The sequence below is a fragment of the Pithys albifrons genome, chromosome 5, assembly GCF_047495875.1.
Source record: "Pithys albifrons albifrons isolate INPA30051 chromosome 5, PitAlb_v1, whole genome shotgun sequence".
Taxonomy (NCBI): domain Eukaryota; kingdom Metazoa; phylum Chordata; class Aves; order Passeriformes; family Thamnophilidae; genus Pithys; species Pithys albifrons.
In genome coordinates, this window is record NC_092462.1 from 23,839,437 (window position 1) to 23,849,920 (window position 10,484).

At 44.7% G+C, this 10,484-nt stretch overlaps 2 protein-coding genes across 5 annotated transcripts in view; one reads left to right on the forward strand and one right to left on the reverse strand.

The window, feature by feature from the left end:
* Positions 1–1,720, forward strand: part of DAPP1 (dual adaptor of phosphotyrosine and 3-phosphoinositides 1) — a 57,164-nt gene extending 55,444 nt beyond the window's left edge. For both annotated transcript variants that reach the window (XM_071555908.1, XM_071555909.1), the window contains exon 9: positions 368–1,720. In XM_071555908.1, coding sequence (XP_071412009.1) covers positions 368–418 — 51 coding nt within the window. In that variant the 3' untranslated portion in view covers positions 419–1,720. The remainder of the gene's footprint in view (positions 1–367) is intronic.
* A 911-nt stretch (positions 1,721–2,631) lies between these two features.
* LAMTOR3 (late endosomal/lysosomal adaptor, MAPK and MTOR activator 3) lies at positions 2,632–7,594 on the reverse strand. 3 transcript variants are annotated; one of them, XM_071555913.1, is made up of 7 exons: positions 7,553–7,570; positions 7,253–7,306; positions 6,978–7,012; positions 6,329–6,387; positions 5,305–5,438; positions 4,219–4,282; positions 2,632–3,491 (listed from the first exon to the last, which is right to left on the reverse strand). In XM_071555913.1, the coding sequence occupies exons 2-7, from the start codon at positions 7,259–7,261 to the stop codon at positions 3,418–3,420; spliced, it is 375 nt and encodes a 124-aa protein (XP_071412014.1). In that variant the 5' UTR covers positions 7,262–7,306; positions 7,553–7,570; the 3' UTR covers positions 2,632–3,417. The 3 variants fall into 3 exon arrangements, with proteins under 3 accessions (XP_071412014.1, XP_071412013.1, XP_071412011.1); XM_071555912.1 differs by having other exon boundaries at positions 7,505–7,570; XM_071555910.1 differs by having other exon boundaries at positions 7,253–7,594.
* Positions 7,595–10,484: the final 2,890 nt, after the last annotated feature.

Here is a 10,484-nt window from a genome sequence, read left to right on the forward strand (position 1 = left end):
AGACCTGGACACAGCACTCAAGATGTGGCTTCACCAGTGCCGAGTACAGGGGGAAGTGCCAAGTACAGGGGCATAATGTATATGACTGCAAACCCAATGTTGTGTTTTTGGGATGCACTTTTTTAACACGTGTGCTCAATAGGAAGAAAAGATTACTCCCATCTTTAAGGATGCCATTATGTGGTTGGTAAACAATAAGGATCATCAGCACAGACCACACATGCTGGGTCATGAAGGAAGCAGTGAGAAGACAATGTAAAAGCTTGAAAGCACTACTTTCCTAAAAATATCAGCAATTGGGTTGGTCATACTCACCCACATCCCCACGAATGCCAACAAGCAGTAATGTATTGTCTTTCTGTTTTAGACACAAATACGGAAGCAGCTAGAGGAGCGCGATGCCACCCTCAGTTCCTAGCAGTGCCACCAGTACTTCTGTTCTGCTTGCAGGAATTGTCTCTCTGCCAAGTGCAAGGCAGCACTTACTCCAGTAGTCTCACACTCAGACACTTCACCCAGCTCTGCACACAGAGGATCCCACAGCTGAGTGCTCCCAGGCTGTGGTCATGCCTGGAGACAGCTGCAAAACCAGAGTGCTGGCTTGATATCGTGCATGTCTGTAATGTAATTAATTCAAACACCTGTTAATCACGGAAGTCGTCACTTTTGCAAAATTCTGTGGTTATTCACAGCACACTTGCTAATTTATTGCAAGCTCCATCACAAGTAACCACCAGTATCCCATTCTGTAACCTTGGGCCTGTTATTTAAAATCAGTAATTTCTGGAAACAGTATCTCTTTTTTATTAGAGCTTAGACTTTAAACAAAAAATAACACAGGTAATTAAATTTTTGTAATAGTATCTATGTCATAATCCAGAGAATAAGTCTCAAGGCCCTTTTCAAAGTGTCGGATGAGTAACAAGTCTGGTCAGGTATGTTTTTATATTGTTTAGATTTATACCACAGTGATAGCCACAAGTGAAGGCTTGTTTCACACAGTACCTGTAGGAAGTGGTGAGCAGCATCACATTGGCACACTTGTTTACAAACCAAGGTTAGGAGAAACAGGAAGCCGTTTCCGGGCAGTCATTGGACAGAGCACCCAAGGCTGGGTGATTCTGCAGAAAGCTTTGCCTGTAGCAGCCACCAGCATTGGCAGTAGCATTAAAGTCAGGCCACTTACAGTCCCCTTTGAAAATGCACCAGATTTTGCATTTTTTTATTCCTCATACAGAGAAGTCCAAACAAGGTTTGGTACAGAACTGTATTTAGAATTAAGCACTGCTGTATTTATATTGAACAAGGAGCACCGTGTACACTAAAAATACAAATGTAAAAGAATACATCTCCTACATAACTGGATGTAAATTTACATCTGTATTGTACAAGACTTGTACACGTTTAACAGTGTTGTGGTTTGCTACAGAGGCAAAAAGTGGAAGCCCAGTGCTTTGGTCTCAAACCAGATGTTACATTTTGGAAGCAAAGCTTGGCACACTGGAGACACCCAAGACCATTGCTCACACAGTGGGTTAGTGTCATGTAACTGCCTTTACTGGGAGAAGAATGCAGAAGAGGAAGAGAAAAACATACTGGAAGGAAGAAAATGTAGATTTGGACATAGCAATAGAATTTTATTTCAACTTAGAGATTCAAAATACTTGTAAATATTTTTATACAGACCATTTTCTGAATAAAATGTCATTATAAAACTACCGTAGGTATTCATATTCCTGTACTGTATTGTTAAAGCTTTGTCCTTCTTTTTCCCTTAAAGAAGGGGTTTAACAAACTGCCACCTCCCATTTAGCTTAAAAAGCTTTGCTGAGTTTATGTGAGAGGCAGCATAAGGGGAAGAAAGAGACAATATTCTACAGCAGCATCACTGTTCAATGAAAATGGCTTGGAAATGGAGAGTGGAGTGTAACCACAAAAGCAGCCTTCCCTTTTTCGCACGGACAGCTGCTTTACAAAACGTGTTGCATATGGTGTCCCAGACTGAGGCGAGTAAAAGAAACAGTGCTCAGATGACCTTGGAAACCACCACAGACAGATGAACAGCAAGAGAAAGCCTTCCATGGAACAAAAATGCACTCTTGCCAGAAACACAGACACCTTGGGACTCAGCTTCCAGCTGCTTCTATAATGACCAGAAACACAAGTCCCATTCCAGCTCAGCTTAAATGGAAAAGGGTTGACTAACAATTTGTAATCTCCCAGAGAGCTTTTGAGCCAAGAATTCCATGTTCATTTGTATGTCCCCTGTCGTGGCTGATGCTGAAGGTCCATGAGGTGTAAACAAGGGGCTGTGGCACCCCCTTTCCCAGCCTGAGGCAGAGACTTACCCAGAGCTCTCTCTTAGACCTGCAGCGCTTGGCAGCTATCACAAGGGGAACAGGGGAGGGAACAAGGGAGTGGCAACGAACACAGGACTGATTGCCAGCAACAAGATCTCTGCATCGGCACAGGACTCGCTATCGTTACTGCCCAACTGAGAGACACAATGGTTAGTTTTCAGCCTGTAAACTCCTGGATTTTGTACATTTACAATTAAGAGACCTGTTCTCACCCCTGAAAAGCAGATGTACTGTGGGGTATTATGGTGCAACAGAAGAGTGGACCAGCCTCTGTCATTTAAAAATACTGTATTTTATTTATACTTTCAAGAAAACCTAAGGGTAAATGAGCTGAGAGTGTCACCAGTGATGATGCCACACAAAGACTGAGACATGAGATCTTCACAGCCATACTACACAAAAAAAAACCCCAAAAATACCAAATGAAGAAGTAAGACATGGTTTGGGTGCTTTTAGCTGGGCATCAGGAAAACCCCTAAAGCAACAGCTTCCATAGAAATAGCTTTCTTCTTAGTGGAAGCAGGATGCAGCTAGCATCCAGATTAGTAGCACTCCCTTGCCAAAGTAACACCCATGTAAGAAAGCTGGGATATTTATTGATTGTACCGACACATCACTGCTAATAAACCTGCTCTTGCCATACGCTTTCAGCAATGCCTTTGATCACACTACACAAATGATCTGCTCTCCAACATGTAGTGGTGGCTGGCCTGATGATACACCCTGCTGTGTGCCTGGTTCCCTGTAAAGCAAAGGATCTGTGGGTTGCTTGTTTCAGCCAACAGCATCACGCTGATCCGGCTCAGCTAAACTCCATGGGAGCTATTTTGTGGTGGTCTCTCCAGTACTGCACAATACAAGAAGCACGGCCTAAAGTAACATCCACCTACAACACACTAGTAGATCATTTCAGATTCAGTACTATGTACAATTTACTCTTACTTAGTATACTAAGGAGCTGTGATATTTCTTCTGAGACGTGTTATTTGACTGACGATATGAATCCTTCTGTCCACTGGGCTGCAGAGGAATGCTGCACTCTGGCTATACCATTAGGTTAAGAAACTTCAACAACCTGCCTCAGTTCTTCAAACAGGGGTGTGAGCTCCTTTTCTAAACTTACAATCAGCCCTGGAAAGAGAGAAGAAACAGAGTATTTCATCAAACAACATCACTGACAGCCTCTCTCTAAAGCCCACAGCTCCCTCCCCCTCTCAAGTCACAGGAAGTGTTTTTCAAAACATGGACTGTTTCACTTGAGCTGCTCACTCTCCACAGCAATAGTGGACAGCATTCCCAGGCAGGGGGCCTGCAGCCCCCAGCACTAACAGGGGCACACCCCACACAGCACAGCTCTCCCCCACTATCGCCGTGCTGCTTCCCACAGCTACAGGGGCTTAAGTGGCTGTGCCAAAATTCAGTGCCTTCTCCTTATATTCATTAGCCAATGTCTTCAGGAGCATGGCCAGGTGCCTGGCTGAAGGACTCCCCACCCCACAGAACTGAGAAGACACAGCTGCACATTGCTGCAAAATGTTAACTTCGAGCCAATGAAAAGAGACAGAACAACTGGTTTGTACAGCACAGTAATTGCCAGGGCAGCAAACTCTCAGGCCACAAGGGTAAGGTTAATCACAGGAGGAGAGACATGCTCCTGAAAGAGTAACACTTCAGCAAATCACCTAATATCTGTGAATTTTTACTCACACCTTTCCCTTCTCACCTTCCCAATACACTAACAAAATTCATAGCAGGACCAAAGCTAATACAGCTTGAAGTGAATTCAGGTAATTTATTTTCAATTATTTAAATACTGCCTTAAAATACTGCAATATTTAAAGTACACATGAAGACATACCGGTATTGGCATTGCTGCTAGCAATGAAACTCACTACCAAAGGCAAGCGATTGAACTGCACCACCTGCAAGGAGAGAGAACAGCAGCCTTCTCAGTTTAAAGGACAAGAAGAAATGAGAGCCACAGGGATGACTTCTCAGTGTATCTGTTCCTTAAGAGTCATGGTTAAACGCACCAACAGAACTTAGTATCAGAGTACAGGGAGCTGCATGTGCAAAGTCTGGTATTTCCCGCCCCTTTCACATTGCACAGCGCACTGTCCACCAGAAACCCAACTCATCTGCAAATGCTGCAGAGTACACTATGGAGACCACACTCTCCAGAGGAAACAAGAGGGCAGGCAGGTTTATTGTTTTAAAATACTGTTCCCTATACAGAAGTATTTCTTCTTCCATCAATAGGGAACTGGAATCTTGGGTACAACAATAAGCTAGTAGTATCAAGAGTATCAAACCAATGTACTCAACCTGTGTAAAGTAACTCATTCACTCATTTATTATCAAACAAAGCTTGATACACTGTAGGATAAACTGTTGGTCAGTTTACTGCAGTCATAAAATAAAGCTCAGAGGACCACTAGAATTTGAGAAGGATAAGAAATGTAGTAGATGATGGATTTCAGCACACAAAAAATGTTTGTGAAAAATGAGTGGCATTTCAAAAACTTTCTTACCTCAAAGCTATATTTGCAGCAGAATTAGCTATGAAGTAGGGTACATGTATTTAATTAACTTTAGGAGTCAGTAATTATAAACAAACATTGTTTATAAAGAGAACATAAACCCTTCCTAACAGATTCTGAAGGTCATGTGAGCAGTACCTGCTGCAAATTCATGATTACTACCTGTACAGAAAAGTTTCCCATTTTCAACCAGTAAATCTCAGTTTTGAGAAATATAAGAGAAGTTCAATAAACAGCGTGAAAGTTTAGCTTAGCCATTTAAGCGCTGTAAGAAATAAACCACAATTACTTCAACAGCAGCCAAATGGAAATCTGCAAGAATTTAAACAACCCTCTCTCACTTGATCAATGTAATGTAGAAACAGCTGAGGTCACAGAGGACAAAGCACACTGAGGTTACTCACCTGGTACGTATTGTAATAGCAGATGATACTTTTGTTTTTAGAAAGTCCTAATTTACTGCCCTGATCTGTGGCAAGGGCAAAGGTGGACAGAAAGCCAGGTCGCAGTGCATGTTCTGGAGCATTATCATTGGCAACTAGAACAAAATGAAGACATTCTTATCTTTACATGACATCTGACTGCATCCCAAGTGCTTATCCAGTTTAGTGCTCTACCAAAAGCAGATCTGCTGTTGGGAAACATGTAATGCATTTTAGGCGCTTCTACAATGAGCACAAGACAATCTTCACGAGCAATATATCCTTTAATGCTCTGTATGTGGTGAAAACTCATTACACCAAGTATCCCTCTCCCAGTGTACCTAGGAAACAGTCTTTTCCTTTAGATCAGCCTGTGCTAATGTCCCCTTGGGTTCCACATTCCTCACTGTCTGCACCCATCCCAGCCTTTGAATTGATTACTAGTTCACACTTGACTGTGAACAGGTAAAAATGTGCAAGTTCTGCTGCTGTGTTTAAATACTTTGAGGATTAAAAAATCTGCAGTACTTGAATCTTTGCATTCTTGAACTAGTGCATGCACAACATAAAAGCACCTTAAACAAGGCATGTGGAATATAAAAACTACAGCACCAAAAAGCAAATGAACAGTGTGTAATAGCTGGATGCAACTGCTTCTGAGCACAGCCCAGCCCAGCCCAGCCAATAAAATACTGCCAAGCTCTCTCTAGTACTTATTATCAATCAGCCTGTGAGTGACTTGAAGATACAAGGATTTTACAGTACTTCAATCCCCTTTCAAAAAGGAAAACTTCCATGGACTGCAATTACTGAGGACACAAACAAAAGGATGCATTTAAAGAGATACATAATCAACTACTGAACTGGAAATAAAAGTCCAATTTAATTCTTCTATTTGAGATATCCAGGTATTTGGCGTAACCAGAGAAGATTTTGCTCTACTGCTCCACTCCCTGCTGTTCAATCAAAATTTCAGCTGCAGGGCACAGCAAGAAACTGAAGTTACCTTTGATAACAGGCACACCATCTCTGTCTGAGACCACAATAGCATGAAGACCTTCAACACTGAAAAAAAAATTAAAAAGTGAAGAGACACCATATTAAAAACACAGTAATTAGCGGGAAAGATTTTTTTTTCTAACAAATGTGCAATGAAGGGGAAAACATGTTAAAAATTGATGCCTCTAATAATTTTTGTTCTGTGTAGTACAGATAGTACAGTTCTGGTGCACCCAATAATAAAGAGAGACATGGAACTGTTGGAGCAAGGCCAGAGGAAGGCCACGAAGTTGATAAGGGGACTGGAGGAAGTTGGGGCTGTTTATCTCACAGCAACCTTCCAGTATCTGAAGGGGCCCTCCAGGGAAGCCAGAGAGGGACTCTTGTTAGGAACTGTAGTGACAGGACAAGGAGTAATGGGTACAAACGGAAAGAGGGGCAATTCAGGTGAGATCACAGGAAGAAAGTGTTTTCTGAGGGTGGTGAGACACTGGAACAGGCTGCCGAGGGAGGCTGTGGACGCCCCACCCCTGGCAGCGTTCAAGGCCAGGCTGGATGGGGCTTTGAGCAGCCTGGTGTGGTGGGAGGTGTCCGTGCCCAGCGCAGGGGGTTGGGGTTCGCTGGCCTCGGCCCCACTCCGCACGGCCCCGCGTTACCTCGGCAGCTTCTTGTACAGGAACCGCTTCAGGTCCTGCGGGCAGAGACGGGCGGCGCGTTACTCACCCCTCTGGGGCGGCCGGAGCAGCTCCCGAGCTCGGCCCCGAACACCCCCCACCATCTCAGAGCTGCCTCCCCTTCCTGCCCGGCCCCAGCCCTGCCCGGCCCGAGCCCTCTGGTCCCAGCCCCGACCACCCCCGCCCCGGCCCGAGCCCCCCGGTCCCCGCCCGAAGCCTCTGCCCCCGTCCCACCCGCACCGAAGAGCCACACTCACGTCGGCCATGGCTGGGGCCCGCCTGGCGCTGCTGCCGCCGCCACCTCCGCGAGCCTGCGGGACGACACGAGAGGGCGCCCGGTCAGCGGAGGGGCGGCCGCCGCCTCGAAGGAGGGGAGCGGCGGCAGGGAGGGTGCGCTCCCTCGCCGAGGCCCGGCCGGCTGCGTGCCTCCCCCCGCCCCGCTGCTGTGGTAGAGGCCGCTCCCACCCGCGCCGGGGAGGGAGCGTGGCTGGGCCGAGACCACCGCGCACCCAGAGGGGTTGTGGGTGTCGCGGCGCTGCCCGGCACGGCCTCAGCACCTCTTCCCCCGCAGCCGCCGTCACATGACGGGCGGTGCCGCCCGGCCCGGAACCGCTTCCACCGCCTCCGCCCCGCCCCGGCAGCAAAACAAACCAGACCAAAAACGCACCATGGCATTGCAGATAAAGGAAAACTACGAAAAGGAAGCGTCCGGTTCTGCGGAGTAATTCCCAGTTTTTCTCATTTTCCCTCCTTTTGGATCTATTCCATCAAGCCATAGACCCGGAGGCTATTAATAATTTAACAGCTAATGCCAAGAATTAAAATAGGTTAATCCAGTAGATGCCCACAATGTAACAATGTTTTTTAAAGGACCCTCAGGGCAGATCTAAAAGAAACCCGAACCTGCTCAGCCTGTAATAGTGCTTTTTCTCTAAAAAAGGAGCTGCTACAGCTCACAATTAATCACAAAATCATCAGTTAGGGTGGAAGGATATCCAAGATCATCAAGTCCAACCTATGACCCAACACCACCCTTTCATGGCACTGAGCGCCACGTTCAGTCTTTTCTTAAACACTCCTCAGGAATGGTGACTCCACCACCTCCCTGGGCTGTCCATTCCAGTGTCTAATGACCCCTTCTGTGAAGAAATTCCTCCTAATGCCCAACCTAAACTTCCCCTGGTGCAGCCTGAGCCAATGTCCTCTTGTCCTGTTGCTGGTTGCCTGAGAGAAGAGGCTGATCCCCACCTGGCTACAACTTCCTTTCAAGTGGTTGTAGAGAGTGATAAAAGGTCTCCCCTGAGCCTCCTTTTCTCCAGGCTGAACAATCCCAGCTCCCACGGCCACTCCTCTCAGGAGTTGTGCTCTAGACCAGCTTCATTGCCCTTCTTTGCACTTGCTCCAGCACCTCGATGTCCTTCCTGAATTGAGGGCTCAGAAGTGCCTGCAGTACTTGAGGTGCAGCCTCACCAGTGGTGAGAACAGAGGGACAGTCCCTGCCCTGCTCCTGCTGGCCACACTATTTCCTGTACAAGCCACGGTGCCACTGCCCACCTGGGCACATGCTGGCTCACGTTCAGCTGCTGCTGACCAGCATCCCCAGGTCCTTTTCCTCTGGGCTGCTCTCCAGCCACTCTGCCCCCAGCCTGTAGCCCTGCATGGGGTGGTTGTGACCCAAGGAGAGGACCCAGCACTTGGCCTTGTTGCACCTCATCCCTTTGGCCTTGGCCCATCTATCCAGCCGGTCCACATCCTGCTGCAGAGCCCTCCTACCTTCCAGCAGATGGACACTCCCAACCAGTTTGGTGTTGCCTCTGAATTTACTGACGGTACACTTGATCCCTTCATCCAGATCATCCACAAACATTGAACAGGACTGGGCCCCATACTGAGCCCTGGGGGACACCACTAGTCACCAGAGCACTGTTGATAGCTGAAGATTTTGTTTAGATACCAGCACTGAAGTATAAATTAAAATTAAAAAAAAAAAAAGATGCTTACGTGGAATTGCTAATGTTGTTCAATGTACAGGTTCAGTGAAGTTTTTAAAAAGCCCGGAACAGAGATAAGCCACTTTTTTTGCAAGTAACAGAGAAAAAGCTGATTCGAAAAGACAAATTTATTTGAATACTGAGAATCCATACCTCCTTCTTAATCCAAGCCATGCAGACACAGCAATTTGATAAGGACTTGGCCATACTAAAGAGATACTTAAAAGAGAACCCCATAAAATTATCTTGTGTGAGCTTCTGGTAGTATTTAGAAAATGCTACCTAGGACAACCTTGGTCTCCTCATTTATTAAAATATTCCCTACAATACACTAAAAATGTTTAAAAACATGACTGGCTTTCTATGATTTGCAGGCATCATGCTCAGTGATCAGTTTTGGTTCCCTGTCAAATTATGAATAAAAGCTATGCAAAAGCATCTGTGAGATGGCTCCTGTATTGCTATTGATGGGAATTTTGTCTCCTGTCCCAACAACAGCTTTTCTATAAACGGAACAAAAAAGTAAATTCTGAATGAAGGATAACATTATAACTAAATACTGTTTATATATTGATTGATATAGTATTTCAATTATTAAACCAATCTCATCTAAACCCACAGGTTTTACCTTATTTCCAAGTCTCCTCCATGTCCCTTTATGGGGGGGTGTAAGCAGGTGGCTCTGTGGAGCTTATTGGATGGTTGAGGCCAAACCACAACAAATGGCCTATATTTATTACATGTCAGTTATAGCTTCACAAATTTGTGTATTACCTGTTTCTTTAAAAAAAAAAGGTCTGTTTTTACTGCTCCACTTTCCTTCTGCTCTCTTTCACAGAGCTACAAGAAGACACATTAACAGCTTCTTAAGGGATGAATGAAGTTTATGGAACATACAACCTTAAGAAATATTCCTGTCCTCCAATTTTAAACCTTTTACAGCATTCATTAAAAAATTATATTCAAAATGTTTATAATTTAAAGTTGTCTCTGCTGCCTATTTAAATGCATCTGTTGTATTTTAGTGCTGTCATATTCTACCTTTCCTTGGAAACTTACTAAAGAATCAAGACTGTTTTAAAAAAGCAAAAAATTTCCAATTTAGACTTGTTATACCTAAACAGGGAACTTGTAGGGAAATGTTCATACAATGTGAACACTGAACTCCCTTGTGACTCAGGATGCTCCATAAATAGAACACGTGCTGATGTTATACTTCAGCAGATGCAAATCATCTCACTTTTTCATGTGCTGTGTCAAAAAGTCATGCCAAGATTTTTCACTTTTTGCAGGACTTTCCTGCTTACCCTTTTAAAGGAAAAAATCGAGAACCCATGCTTGTACTATCTTCAATTCTAGATTAAATAAAAAGTAACTACTAAATAAAGAGTAAGGAGTGGGTAGCTAAAAAAGTCGAGGGATTTTTAGCTAGGCTGTTCAAAAACAGTTTTGTTTTTCCCTAAGAAAGATTATCTGAAAAGATTCAAGTACTCTAACT

Bases quoted from the DNA above. Each gene is read 5' to 3' on its own strand.
- LAMTOR3 (XM_071555910.1), bottom strand. The intron at 6,388-6,977 runs GTAACGCGGGGC...TTTTTTTTTCAG, and splicing joins CTGTACAAGAAGCTGCCGAG to TGTTGAAGGTCTTCATGCTA. The intron at 3,492-4,218 runs GTATGTCTTCAT...CTCTCTTTCCAG, and splicing joins TAGCAGCAATGCCAATACCG to GGCTGATTGTAAGTTTAGAA.